This window comes from Heloderma suspectum, chromosome 13 (assembly GCF_057233095.1).
Source record: "Heloderma suspectum isolate Gila_16-S chromosome 13, 16-S_ref, whole genome shotgun sequence".
In the NCBI taxonomy this organism is placed as follows: Eukaryota; Metazoa; Chordata; class Lepidosauria; order Squamata; family Helodermatidae; genus Heloderma; species Heloderma suspectum.
In genome coordinates, this window is record NC_139470.1 from 15,186,415 (window position 1) to 15,201,906 (window position 15,492).

The window sequence follows — 15,492 nt, forward strand, 5'->3', positions numbered from 1 at the left end:
TCAGGAGTGCTTCCTCAACCATGGCTACATTGCTGCCATGTGTGCCCAGATCATTTCAGCTAAGACATGGACCTAAAAACTGCTCTGTCAGCACTGCTATGAGATGCACCCTCTTCCTATGGCAACTGGCTAGCAGCAGGAGTTGGAGAACAGAGGACAAAAGGTGATCAGCTGCCTCCATGGCTGCTTAGAAGTGTTACAATCTAATGTTTACAAGTAGGGCTTTAACATTAAATTGAATTACAATGATTTCCAAACGAGGATTTTAAAAAAGTATCAATAAAATTGCAGACAGCAAGCACCTTCTTAAGAGGACCTTTCCCACATGGGCTGGGAGGGCTGCATACATCATCTAAGTAAGAAGTATGCTTTGTTTTAAGAACTATTTATTTTATTCATAATCAGTTGATAGACTAAAATGCATATACTGATTGGCAAAGCTTTCTTCAGGTGACAGTCCTACATAAGATACTGACAGTGGATCTGATGATTGCCCACAATAGCCCCTCCTGGAGAAATATCTTTTTTAAACGCAGTGAATTAATGAACAATCACCTGCAATACCAGTTAATCACAGAATCTTATGCAATATCAAACTTTATTGCTCAAAACTAATATTTGGGGGAGAAACACAAGTATTCAAAGACCTAACACAGGCTCAGTGGAAGAGGCTTTATAGTTGTACCAACTGAGTACTGGCATCAAGGAACTGCACTCAACATATAATTCATACAGCACCCAGTAACATCAAGTTGGTCACATTCATTTTCAAAATACAATACTGTAATTGATCACTGTAAGTTGTTCCAAATGGCAGGCAGACTGGCTTAATTTGGAACTGTTCCCACTGACACTACAGAAAGCTATTGATTTCCCAGTTCTTTCATCAAAACCAAGAATACAGAATAGTATAAAAAGGAAACAGGGCTAGAAGGAAATACTTTTGCAAGTGTGACAACTGTTGGAACAGTAGCTTGGGACATTTGTTTCCAGCAGCTGGGAATCCAAGCACTAAAACTGTTAATTATGCTTTAGTTGAGCCACTAGTAGATTTAAGTGGGTAGGATCTGATTTTCCACTGAAGTTAGTAACTTTCCACTCAATATTAAACATTCAAACAAGCACTAATTGTATCTTTCCAGTGAGTATCTTATGTCTCTCAAGCAGCACATAATATGCAAAGCAAAAGCTATTCCTAGAGGATGGAATGGTTGCTTATTTGTGAAATCCATCCATATTAAGTGTATTGATCTAATGAGAGAAACAAAAAAAAGGTCTTGAAGCAGTTTTGCTTCAGGCATTATTAGGATTGAAACTATGACAGTTGATTAAGTAGAAAACCCACATATAAGTTACAAGTTACGCAACAATTTTGGATGTCTTGAATCACACTGCATAAGTATTCATGCAGAAGCTGAAGTTAATGTAACAATCTACCCTCTATCATAGCAGCTTGTGCTTATGTGCAAATGCAAGACTGTTTACACCTCAAACAATAGTAAACATCAGAAATACAAGAATACTTCACAGTGACAACAGCAGTTACATAGTTTGTTCCAGCAGTTATTGCGCTTTGTCTGAACTTCTTGCCAGAGAGGCTGCAGCACGTCAATTTTTTTTTGTTTAAAAGAATGCATAATTTTTTACTAGACTTTGGTTCACAATGATGCATCTGAATGTTTTAAGGGCAGTGGTAACCTTTGTAGGATTTCAGATCTTGGCAGACTGAGGTAAGACTAAAGGTGGTCAGTGTAGCAAACACTTCTAGAATGAGGCATCTATGGATATTCTGCAGGTAGCCTGCAAAACATTCTGATTTTGGAAAAAAAAATATGCAGGGGAAATGATTTGTTGTGAAATGCTGTCAAACACACCAAGCTTTTTCCCCCAGGCAAGAAATGATGCACATATAAAAACCTACTTAAAAAGACAAGCCTATTTGACTTCATTAACTTTTTAGTACTAAATCAAGTGATGCACAAAGATGAAGATTAAAACTAGACTGTAGTACAGCAGCAGTGCATTAAGAACAATGTCCTACTCATCTGTTGTACGAGCTGCAAATCATGTCTTCAGGAGAGATGGCAAAGGAGCAAATTCATTTGCACTGCAAGTATTGTTTGTGTACAGATATGGGTAAAAACAAGTTATCAGCTTGAGTAGCAGCAGCTATAAGTCACAGTGTTAACATGGGTTCATTACTACTGTGAAGATTACCAGGAATAAGCATGACATACTAAAAACAGAGGCCTCCAACTGGGAGCTCTAAAGAAATCTGCCTCCTGTGGCTCAGAAGACAAAACACTTATCAGCTTGGGCAAATGTTCAATACCAAATATTTCATTAAGGGATTTGTTTCCAATATTACATGTAATCTCCCACGGACACCAAGCGCTCCGTACTGGTGGCAAGAAACCGGGTGAATCAAAATGGCTATTTGCCAAGCAGTAATGTACAGCATAATGGGTACATAACTGTTTGGTAAGAGAATCTGAGCACTTCCCTGGATTTCAAATTACCTAGAAAGGAGGCCTTATTAAGTTAATACAAATAAGTGGTTATGTGTACCCCATGATTAAGTTATTGCTTTGCAAGTGGGCATCTGTATCTACTCAGATGTTCAACTGAGTAGCTCGCTAGTATAACAATGATCCTTATGCCTCCTGATGCATTATTTTCCTGTATGCTGCAGCAGGGGACATCTGGAGGTAGTATACCTTAAGCCACATGACCACTGTCAATTAAAGACACCGTATTAGGAGATACTTCAGAAAAGGGACTAAAGTCGGTGGCACTGAAGTGGATACCTATCCTAGTGTTTTTAAAGTATAAAAAATGTGTAGATATATTTCTGGAATAAATTATTGGACTGCACTGAGGAATTTATTTTTGCTACTCTAAAGTATTTTGTAGCCAAGTACCGACAGCTTAAGGAACTGTATGTAAGACAAAACTTGCATATTTATGTTCTTTATTTCAACTCAATACAACGTATGCAGAAGGTCTTCGTGAAGTCCTCCCTGATGTACCCCAATTTACATTCTAATAGTTTCCACAGCAGAAACTCCTCTGCAAATGCTAAACATTTAGTAAAACACAGCCAGTGACAACTTAAAAAAAGTGTTAAAATTACTCCAGTGATTTTCCTGACCTCCAATAGTCAAGCCACAAAGGAAACAGTTTTTCTTTTATTTAAAAACCATATGGTACAAGCGATGCTTTACATTTCTGTTTTAAGTGATGGAACTCTCAATGTATTTTAAAGATGAGTCTTAAAAATGACTCATTTAAGACTCATCTGGGGTCTTAAAAATGACAGAAGATGCAGGTTACTAAGCATTGCTGCTGCACATTCTCAGTTCATTCTGATGGATCTTGTGGAGGATTCTCTCAGAAGCCCCACCAATATGAATAGAGGCTACAGAGCAGTGGTACTTGGTCAACTACACCCAGTCACCCAAGGTTCATTGTAGCAAGCAAATGAAGAGCCATATACTTCTGTTTGACTTGTATGTAAACAACCACAGCTTCCTATGCTCTTTTTTTTTTAAGATACCCAATTAAAAGGTGCACTCCTTGATGCTCAACAGTGACAGGGTGTGTCAGGCTGTTAAAAATCCTAAGCCTGTCAAAATTCATGAAAAAGCAACATTATTGGCCTAACCTGTATGGCATGAAAGAACATTGCTTTCCACCTTCTTTTCACTGTAGCTGTTAAAAGTGTCTTATCAGTGCATATTATTCTGTGCTGAAATGCAACAAAGCTCTTCGGGGGAAAAAAAAGTTGTCAGCATGTTCCTACAACAGCGTGTACAGTTGTATTCCTATATTATACATTCACTCCACCCTTTACTTAGGTATTTTGGATTTAATCTTTAAACATATCCATTCAAGACAGCATGGGTACTTTTGGGGGATGAGGGGGAGTGCTTGCTTCAGCTTATCCTATGTGAACAAGCCTGCCTCCTGTCCACAGAGATTTTTGCTCTCTTGTATAAATGTAAAGCATGGGAGGTAAAATGCAAAGTTCAGTACTATTGCCTTGATGCAAAAGAACAATGCATATCTGGAGCCACTTGGATTATTATTTCGCATTCTGAAGCAAACCTTTAATTGTTGGAAAAACTAGCTTTCTTCACTTTTTTATTGCTCCCCAGTTATTACACTTTCTGGTCACACATCAACAGTACACAGTGGCTCGCTGCCAGGTTGAGCAGATTCTACAATTGTCATCTTGGGTTTCTTTCGCGTTTCTTCCTAAAAATGTAAGAAGCCAACCATAATTATATATAAACTTGATCTTCATTAGAGATGTCAATATTTTTGAAATATTACCATAGAGAGAAAACTCGAATTTGGTACCTTTAGCCCATCACATCCGGATTACTAGAAAAATGTGAAAGCAGGAGACAAGCCTTGTTCTCTTGAAAATATGGGACACAAAACCTGCATTTGCATAGAATGATAAACAAGGATTCTGGAGCATCTTATCGTGTATGAGCTCTGTGCCGACATATACAGCCTGTTCATTTCGACTTGGCTCCTTTCATTAGCATGAATGGCTAAACCAGGATATTTTCTTTAGCATATGGTCTGAACTGGGGATCCTGGCTTGTCACTGCCAAATAAGCCAGGATTCATAGTGAATAACAACCCTGGCCTGTAAAGGAAGCAACAAGCTAGGATTCCCAGTTCAGGCAACACACACAAACAACAATTTTTGGTTTGTTTTGCTGGTTATAGTAGCAGGAGGAGCCAAGTGGAAGCAAACACAGTTTGTTCACACTAAGCTGCGCAGCATGCAGCTAGCTCATTCAAGTATCTTGGCTTATTATTCTGTGCAAACACAGCCAAAATCTACTTCAGAACAGGTGAACCCATAATGGAACAGAAAGGAGAACGTGGAAGCTCCCATTCACACATATAATCCTCTGATTTGAGGACAGACTTTCAATGACTGCCAAGAAGGTATCTGTGCTTGCACAATCCAAGTGCTAAAATACAATAAAAATCACAGATTAAGAACTATTAGAAGGAGTGCAAAGAGGGAAAGTACTGTGCGAGTCACTTATCTACACTGATGAATCATAGGGAAAGCTGACCTTATTATCATCTTGTTATGGCCACATTTCCATGCAATAACAAAGGCCAGTCTCACTATATGGCTGGTTGCTGCAAATTATCTGGCAGCTTGTAGAAGCTGTGACCACAGCAAGATTTGCAACAGTCTCAGTAGCACAGGAGGGGTTAGTTCCAGGATCTGCCCTCTGTGGGCTCCAATCACAAAAAGGTGCCTCTGTGCAATTTTGGGGAACTTCCCCTCTCTCCCACAACACAGCTCACCCCATTCAGCATGTTCTCCCAACACTGTATTTTTAGTGGGCTGGAAAAGCTGCCATGCTGACGAGGGAGCAGGGATATCCACTTCCACCAGCCCAGTTGCTTGCATGCACCTCTATCTGGATCCAACCTGAGATGTTCTACTGTGTCTGTATTCTAGATAACTAGTTTGTTTTTTAAAGGTAGTTTGTTAACTTAAAAGAATGCAAGAATCAAAACTATTTCTAAATACATGGCCTCTCAAAAAGACCTTAAATATCTTTAGGGTGTAAAAATCAGGAAGGCAATTTACTAAACAGCACTGTAAGTGTGACTTTCATGCTTGTTTTCAGAATTGACGGCGGTTTTAAAAATTAATAAGCACACACTCACTCTTTCTTGTGCCAATTTCTTCATTTCTTCCTGTAATTTGTTCAGAATGTGTAGATTTGGCTTGTTCTTTTTGGCATACTGCTGAAGTTCTATCACACTTTTATCAGAAGTCTCCTGCACAAGAACATAGCAATTAAATAACAGAAATTTTAAGAATACAGGAGGAGCTACATTGGGGATTTTGAACTGAAAGGTAGGGCAGAAATATTTTAATAAATAATACATCAAATAAGAACTAGTGTGCCCAGACTATGTTACCCCTTGAGCTGTCCCAGCTCTGTCGGACACACTTAATGCTGCAGGGACTCTCATTCCCAGTTCCTCAGCCTGCCTAGGAGGTTAGGGAGGAGTCCAAGCAACAGTGAGAACTACAGTGGCTTATGTGAGAGATCCTTTCTGGGCTGGGATATGAATTTACCACACAATTATTACTATGTGCATACTCCCCGCAGAAGAAAATGGCCCACCATGCCCTCATAGGTCTCTGATGCATTCATTCGAGTAATCAATCCAGTGCCTTCACAACAGAGCTGCCTCTGTCAAGTAGGAAACTTTGCTACTAGTGTTTAATGGTGTAATTTGAATATTTTAGACTGCTGCACAGCTTTAAAAAATATTGAGTATACAAACGTTCAGACACATATATAACTCTTACCTGCTTAACCATCTTACTGCTCTCTCTACCATACATGCGCAATAAAGAGCCCCAGTTTTTCACATGTGGGTGAAGCAGCTGAAGGATTTTCTGAGATGCCAATTGTTTTCCAACTCGCTTGTTTTTACCTGCATAATCATCACAGAAAGAAGTTTAAAAATCAGGCCTTTGGATAGTCTGGCACTTTGTACAGAAGAAAAATGAAGTGAGGGCTAAAAAATACTTTGCTCTGCCTAAATTAGCTACCGCATTAGATCATTTTTAATTATATAACAAATTCTGAAGCCAGCTTTGTGGAGAGAGCAATCCTATATCCCCTAGACAGTGCCTGGGGGAGATAGGATTTTTTGATTTCCCAGCTCTGAGCTTGTAGCCAGGAAACCATGCTCCCTGCCCCTTGTAGCTCATGCGGAGAAAACCATGGTTCTGCCACCTCCGTGCTTGGAGCATGGAGTGGTAAAAATGGGGCATTCCTTAGGGCGGGGATGGGAAGAGACCACGGAAACTGTTTTAGACAGCTTCCTTTGTGGTCTCCAGCCCCGTTCCTGCCCCCTCCCTGAAACTGCACTTAGATGCATGTCTAAGGCAAAGTGCAGGGTGCCTGCAGCATGGAGGGGAATCATCTCCTCCATGATGCTTCTGCCCTGCATTGGATACACGGTCGCCTCTGACTTCAGGGGAGGTCGGAGGCTCCTGTCCATCTCTATAGGATTGCACCCTTAATTATATTTGTGAAGCAAAAAGGCTAAAGCAGTTTCTACTTAGCTTTATATAATTCCAGAGCTATTCAAAAATCCTCTTCTCATGTCTCACACAACTGATCTGGAGTAGCCCCTCCCATAAGACCTCTAAGAGTATCAAGGTAGCAAGATCTTGGGTTGGCTGACTCTTCAGTGCTCAAGAAATAGTGCACCTGAGTGTATGCAAGGAGGAGGGAGCTCAGTATAATGAGCTGCATTTTTATATATACATATGTAGCACACAGGGCAGGGAAATATAAAGTTTTTCTGGATATTGGAAAGCAAAGCAAATACTTGTAACTTCTCAGAGAAATGTGAATGGCCCCACAAGATGATGCTAACAAGGTTCTGAATATATCACATCAGCACCTTAGAGAAGTCTACATATATACATTGGTTCATACTAATTATGTTAGAACCAGATGAGGTTAGTTGCACTTAAATCCCATTGATTTCATTGCCACATAAGTCATGGCTAACTTTTCACATCCATTTCAGTGGGACCTCAGTGCAACTAACTTCGTCTGGATCCAACCCATGGACGAACCCTGTGCATGAAGCCTAAAGAATGTTCTTTTGGTCCAACAGTGCTATTCCACCAGCCACTCATTGAATTATTAATCTTTTTCTAGAATGCTGTTCATACCACCTTTACCTGCATCATAATTACTAGTGGAAATCACCCATTAGAAGTAGCAAGAGTCCAAGAAGAAAAGTCAACACTGGACAACGATATAACTGGCCCTCAAAACAGCGTACTTCCTTCCCAAATGATTCAATCACTGGGCTGGTTAACTGCCTATGAAACTGTCAATGGGAAAGTCATAGACAAGCTGCTTGTCAATGAGGGAAGTGCTCATACCAAGAAGTATGCAAAGATACGTCAAACCACGTATTAGAAAATTGTATCTGCAATTCTCCATACCAGTTATCCAGCCAAGATTTCAACCATGTGCCTTTTCAACCAAGTCCAAAATCTTAGAAAGAACATTTTAGTTTCTCAACACCATGAGCTGTGATTTAGTAAGTACTTTTGATCTCAGTTCAATAAAGGTGGTCTCATGGCAACAAGATACACAAGAGCACAGAATAAGCACACAGTGCGATTCAGGAAAATTAATTATAATCAGATGCTAGAAAATCAAGCACAGGTTAAAAGAACATTTCTGTCAGAGGGATTCAAAGTAGCCACCGTACTTACACCAGCCACGCACAGTGTGTTTCCCACATGTCATGACATATTCACTCTTCTGATTTTTACCAGGAATCACTTCGAACTTTATAGATGTGTCACCCATGCCATGATTTCTTAAGGACAGATGGAATACTGTTAGCATCTTAGTAGTCTATAAAATCCACCTGAACCATGTCTGCCCAAAGATGTTCCAAATGTCAAGGATTTGGCTAATGAAAAGTTCCTTAAAATTGTATTTCTGAAGTACAGTTAGTGTTTTTTACCCAACATTCTAAGCATCCTCCTGACAACATTAAAGCTTGCCATTTCTGAAGAATAAAAGGGCTGCCTCCCCCCGCAGTATGTGTCTAATATCTGAAGTGAAAACACAAACATACGAAGATGGATGTTCCAGCCAAAGTTAAGAGCATTTAAGTCCCAATGTTTTCATATTTCTCTTCCATTTCAATCAGTGGGTCTGAAGTTGGCTGGATTGTGCCCAAACAACCAGTAACTAACCACATGAATAAAAAAATGCTACGCCTCTCCATTCAGACACAGCCATGTGAACAACCAGTGTTGTGACAGAGAAAACAGGATGATCACATTTGAACAAGTTCTTAACTGGCACTGGAGTGCAGTGTGAGTAAGGTTATAGGCAACCTCCCGTGGTTAAAATATCAAACCACTGATCTCCCCTACAAGTTTTTATTCCACTTGCATGTGAGAGCACAAGCTGAACTTCGATGTTTGGATGTACTGGCCAGTCATAATGGAACACAGGAAGCTGCCTTATACTGAGTCAGACCCTTGGTCTATTTGAGCCTCATACTGTTGACACTGACTGGCATCAGCTCACAGACCAGAAGCAAGGGCATTGCTGTCACCAGAAGTTATTACATGGGCTGACTCTTAGGTACTACTGGTCAACAACTATCATAGGGTAGGGGCTGTCTGCAAGCAACTCTCAATCATGAGGCTGGTATGAGGGATGTAGGGAGGTGCTTTATGCTCAGTCAGACCATCGGTCCATCTAGCCCAGTATCGTTGACACTGACTGCCAGCAGCTCTCCAGGGCTTCAGATAGGCGCTTTTCCTGCTCTACATGGAGACGTCTGGGATTGAACCAGGGATCTTTTGCTTGCAACGCATGTGCTTTACCACTGAGCTACAGCTCCTCCCATCGTGCTATTGCTCATGCCAATTCCATGTTATGGACAGACAGAAGAACAGACAAGACTTTTTATTAATAAAAACTGTCCCTCCCCACATTGGTTAAGGGGACCTGAATTTAGGGATACCCTTTGATCTACAAAACTCATTACTAGCGCACAACCTTACCTTTTAAGGCACTCATGAAGGATTTGATATGGAGACAAGAGTCCAGCTTTACTGGTCAGTTCATATACCCGTGAGTCCTCAATACTGATATGGTTAAAATACTACAACAAAATTGATAGATCATCATCATTTAATGATCAGGCACACCGATTCTTATCCATTATTTTAAAATAAAAGTCCAAAGGATGCAATCACAGTCTTAATCTGCTGGCGCTGAGCCCTCAATGTGCATCAGCAAAAGCACAAAAATCCATTTTTCTGTAGCTTTAAATTAATGCATTGGGAAATACAAGATGTGAGAAAAGTGCCACTATATTGCTTTGGTTCAACTTCAGTTAATAAGGCAATACATTTTGGACACACACTATTTTGAGGATAAAAGCCTGCAAGAACAGCAAAGGTGAGTGCAGTTTTGGAACACCATGCGCAAAGGCTGAAAGTCAGATATGTTTAAGCCTAGCCTTAAAAAGGAAAGACTGGGTGGGGTAGGGGGGAGGAGACATGACTATAGCTCCCTACAAATGATAGAAGGTGCACGGAACAGCTGTGTTCAGACTACTGTTACTAGGCTCAGAACACGACAGGATCTCAAACCACTGTTTGAAGTTGGTTCAAGATCCTGGTTTAGTCCAGGGGACTATGGTTAATGGAAGACTTCTGGGCTCAACTGCAGCATGCTGAGAACAGAGAAGAGAAAGGGCTTGCATGCACAGGCACAAGGCTCGCTCACATCTCAGCTTATTAAGCCAAGATATGATTGTCCAAATGTGGTCAGCAGTTGCCCAGGTATGTCAAGTTCAATGAAAATTGGTCACACACACACACACTTCGCTGTTCTGGATACAAACTAGTAGGAAACGCTTTGAAATATAGGAAAGCTCTGATGGTATCAGTGGGCCTGACACAGTCAAAGAGCAACTAACAGGGGGAAAGCTGCAAGAAAGAAATGCATAGATGCGTGCTTCCTAAGGACAGTCACCTGAAAAAAAAAAATTTGGTCTGACTACTATTGTCACGATTTCAAAGCATTATATCAAGCGTTAATATCAAGCATTATAAAAAGATCTTCAAAACACATATAGGCATCCTAGAAGAGCACAAATAGTTATTAAAAGAAAACCTGCACAGTAGCATCTTACAGTGGAAATTAGCAATGGGTCACACCCCAATTAAGCTGCAATCCTACAAACATACTTGGGAGTAAGTCTCACTGAACTCAGTGTGTTGTTGTTGTTCAGTCGTTCAGTCGTGTCTGACTCTTCGTGACCCCATGGACCATAGCACGCCAGGCCTTCCTGTCCTGCGCTCTCTCCCGGAGCGTGCTCAAGTTCATATTCATTGCATCCGTGATGCTATCTAGCCATCTCATCCTCTGCCGTCCCCTTCTCCTTTTGCCTTCAGTCTTTCCCAGCATCAGGGTCTTTTCCAGGGAGTTTTCTCTTCGCATTAGGTGGCCAAAATACTGGAGCTTCAGCTTCAGTCTCTGTCCTTCCAATGAGCAGTCAGGGTTGATTTCCTTTAGGATGGACTGATTTGACCTCCTTGCAGTCCAGGGGATTCGTAAGAGTCTTCTCCAGCACCACAGTTCGAAAGCATCAATTCTTCGGCGCTCAGCCTTCCTTATCAACCTCAGCTTCTTCGGCCTCAGTGGTTGGGGCATAGACTTGAATTACTGTGATGTTGAATGGTTTGCCTTGGATTCGTACTGAGATCATTCTATCATTTTTAAGATTGTACCCCAGTACTGCTTTTCCCACCCTTTTGTTGACTATGAGTGCTACTCCATTTCTTCTAAGGGATTCTTGCCCACAATAGTAGATATGATGGTCACCTGAATTAAATTCGCCCATGCCTGTCCATTTTAGTGTGCTGATTCCCAAGATGTCGATGTTCAATCTTGCCATCTCCTGTTTGACCACCTCCAGCTTACCTTGATTCATTGATCTGACATTCCAGGTTCCTAAACAATATTGTTCTTTACAGCATTGGATTTTCTTTTCACCGCCAGACACATCCACAGCTGAGTGTCCTTTCGGGTTTGGCCCAGCCGCTTCACTCTTTCTGGCGCTACTTGGAAATACCCTCTGCTCTTCCCCAGTAGTATATTGGACACCTTCCGACCCGAGGGGCTCATCTTCCGGCGTCATCTCTTTTAGCCTTGTGATACGTTCCATGGGGTTTTCTTGGCAAGAATACTGGACTGGGTTGCCATTTCCTTCTCCAGTGGACCACATTTTGTCAGAACTCTCTGCCATGACCTGTCCGTCTTGGGTGGCCCTGCACGGCATAGCTTATGGCTTCACTGAGTTACGCAAGCCCCTTCGCCACAACAAGGCAGTGATCCATGAAGGGGGAACTCAGTGTGACTTACTTCCAAATAAACAGGCAGAGGACAGTGCAGTAAATCATACCTCTAGCTCCTCACTATCTTTGGGCTTTTCCTCGGAAGTCTGTTTAACAAAGTCAGGAATGAGGATTTCCAGTGTAGCTCGGGCTGCAGAAATACATTATTGAAATGGTTACATGATGGAGTAATCATGTATTCTACAAGCTTAAATTTCTTCCTGAGAATGCAGATGATCATAAACAAAATTTTCAAACTGTTTTTATAGTGGGGAAGAGATTTCATGGGAAAGCCCCTGGAAAGTTAGCACCAGATGTATCTGCACAGCTTTTACAGAAGTGACATGAAGTTCTATGGGCACAACCCACCAAGCACTGCTATTATGAACTCTGTACCCATTTCATCATGGTTCTGGCCAAGCACCATGGCCATGGAATGGAGCAAAGCAGCAGGGCTAGAGAAGCTGTTCTCCAGGACTGCGATTCTGTTAAGACTATTTAAATCCAATTTTCAATCTGAGAGCAGTACTGCAAGCCAAGGCTGTGTCTTTCCTCATGGTTCACTATCCTTTGCATCATTTTTTTTTTAAAGAAGTCAAGGGATTCTTTATTTTATGATTCTTTATGTGATTTGCACTCAGCCTTTCTACCAAGAAAATGGCACTCAAGGCATTCTTCTAAACCCGTCTGCGCTATCAGTCTCAGAAGTTTAAAAAGCAGTCCTATATTTCAACCGCACACACTTAATGCAACATTTCTTCATTTAAGAATAATATACTCAATTCTATCCATTAAAACTACATGTACACCAATCCAGCATACATTTATTATGGAGTAAGCCCCATTTAGCACTGGAGAACCGACAAGCATACGTTCTTTCTTTACAGCCTTATTGGCAACAGCAATCAAGCACAGATAATCAGTATGTGTTACTTCAGTATGTTTACATTACCAGCTTTATTCTTGGCAAGTTTCTTGCTGCTTGCAGTTCCTGCCCCGTAAGTCACTCCATCAATGATAACTGAGGCTCCAAAAGGCTCACTTGGGTTCTCTTTAAAGGAGGAGGAGAGAAAATTGCAAGTCACTATATTTTACATAAGCCCTAACCTTACATTACCAAGAAGTCAGATAAATAGTCATTCTTCTTGTGTGGGATAAGAAAACCTGTTGTGGCCATATTATGCAAATAGGTTGCTTCCATCACATGTATATGGAATAAAAGTTAACGTTTTTACAAGTCATCTGACTGTGACAGAACTACTGGAAAAGCATGTTTTTGAACTGCTAGCAGTCCCCAGGTGCTACGTTAGAACTTCTAACACACAATCTGAAAATAATATAATAGACATGGTATTCAAGAGCGCACCTTTAGATTTAGGATTCTCTAGATCAGGACTCAACATTAAAAAAACTAAGATCATGGCATCTGGCCCCATCACTTCCTGGCATATAGAAGGGGAAGAAATGGAAGCAGTGACAGATTTTATTTTCTTGGGCTCCAAGATCACCGCAGATGGTGACTGTAGCCATGAAATTAAAAGACGCTTGCTCCTTGGGAGGAAAGCTATGGCAAACCTAGACAGCATAGTAAGAAGCAGAGACATCACCTTGCCAACAAAGGTCCGTCTAATCAAAGCTATGGTTTTCCTGGTAGTAACGTATGGCTGTGAGAGCTGGACTATAAGGAAGGCTGAGCGCCGAAGAATTGATGCTTTCGAACTGTGGTGCTGGAGAAGACCCTTACGAGTCCCCTGGACTGCAAGGAGGTCAAATCAGTCCATCCTAAAGGAAATCAACCCTGACTGCTCATTGGAAGGACAGATACTGGAGCTCAAATATTTTGGCCACCTAATGTGAAGAGAAAAGTCACTGGAAAAGACCCTGCTGCTGGGAAAGATTGAGGGCAAAAGGGGAAGGGGACGGCAGAGGATGAGATGGCTAGATAGCATCACCAATGCAATGAATATGAACTTGAGCACACTCCAGGAGAGAGCGGAGGACAGGAAGGCCTGGCATGGTCTGGTCCATGGGGTCACGAAGAGTTGGACATGACTTAACGACTGAGCAACAGCAACAAGATCAGGACACTGACCAGCTAATGTACAATGTCTTATGTTTTCAAGGCCATGTGTTTATGCTTAACATTCTGAAGTACTGTTAATTAAGTGCTTAAGACCTGGGTTAGCTTGTTTAGCTCTTCCCTCCCCGTCCCCATTGAGTCTTGCCTTTTAGATTATAGGCCTGATGGCAGGGACTGTCTTTTTTTTTATTTATTAACCTGTAACCTTTTCTGAGAGCCTTACTGACTGAAGAGCAAGGCAAAAACATATATTAAATAAATAGATACAAAGCTAACAGTATGCATGTTACAATGAAGTAGTTTTTCTTTCCAAACCTTCATGAGACTTGATGGGTTGGACTTGATGGTCTTATAGGCCCCTTCCAACCCTACTATTCTATGATTCTATGAGACATTTTTTTAGTTTGTATTATTCCAGGCGCAGCGTGCATCCTGCATCCTCTGTCATTCTGGAATGTAAATATATTGTGGAAGAGGAAGTCTTACACAGTACTGTCAATTTTTAAAAATTATTGGCTCAAACATACATATATCAACCATTACCCTACAAAAAACACAATGCTGAAGACTTACCACATTCAAAGAAATTGTAAACAGGTCGAACCTTTAGGACTCGTTGCATATATTCATGTAGGATGCAAACTTCAGACTTCCCATTGGGATTAATAACAAACTCTAGGAAAATAAAGAGATTTCATGGATGCAGTTTTGAGCCTTTTTGAAGCTCGCTGTTAGAACCAGGTTACCTTAAAGGATGTCTCCCCTATGCCAACCTCCCATGCAACTACTATCTTCAGGGGAGATCCTGTTGGCCATGCGACAGCCTACAGATTTCTGTTTGGTGACAGCATGGAGATTGGCCTTCTCTGCAGTGACACCCACCCTGTGGCATAATCTCCCCTTTGAGGTACGTCAGGCTTCAAACACGGGCATGTTTTGTCTATTGAAAACTTTTATTTGCTTTGGCTTTCCCTCAACCATAAGCTATCTTTGTACCATCCTCATGATGTATGTGTAGTCTTTGTTTTTATTCTTTTATAAACATCTTTAAGATTTGTCTCAAATGAGAAGTGGTATATAAACATTGCTAATAAACAGAAATACAACAATGTCCAGATTAAGAATGCCCTGATCATAAAGCAAAGTACAAGTCAGTCTTCCAATTTAGCTTGTCCCAACACAGATTACATGAACTATTTTGCACTTACTCAGCTTACTTGGAGGAGGAACAGGCATGTATAACCCTCTTCTACCCCTCCCCCATGGTAAAGTGTTTTTTTGTTTTTTTTTAAACAACATTCACTGGATAGAGCCTCTGCCTGAAGCACCCAAACCACAGATCACCTTAAATGTGTAGTGGAAGAGCAGGTGTACCTGTGCATACACCAGCCCCTTAATTCCCAAGTGCTCCATATTGAAAATATTTACAGAATATCTCTAAAAACAG

General features: G+C 41.0%; 1 protein-coding gene across 1 annotated transcript in view; it reads right to left on the reverse strand.

Annotated features, from left to right (window-relative positions):
- Positions 1-377: 377 nt before the first annotated feature.
- DGCR8 (DGCR8 microprocessor complex subunit) overlaps positions 378-15,492 on the reverse strand; it is a 29,877-nt gene continuing 14,762 nt past the window's right edge. The window contains exons 7-14 of the mRNA XM_084820474.1: positions 14,619-14,720; positions 12,918-13,016; positions 12,034-12,116; positions 9,623-9,723; positions 8,309-8,415; positions 6,368-6,495; positions 5,713-5,826; positions 378-4,257 (exon numbers count right to left, since the gene is read on the reverse strand). Coding sequence (XP_084676600.1) covers positions 4,174-4,257; positions 5,713-5,826; positions 6,368-6,495; positions 8,309-8,415; positions 9,623-9,723; positions 12,034-12,116; positions 12,918-13,016; positions 14,619-14,720 — 818 coding nt within the window. The 3' untranslated portion in view covers positions 378-4,173. The remainder of the gene's footprint in view (positions 4,258-5,712; positions 5,827-6,367; positions 6,496-8,308; positions 8,416-9,622; positions 9,724-12,033; positions 12,117-12,917; positions 13,017-14,618; positions 14,721-15,492) is intronic.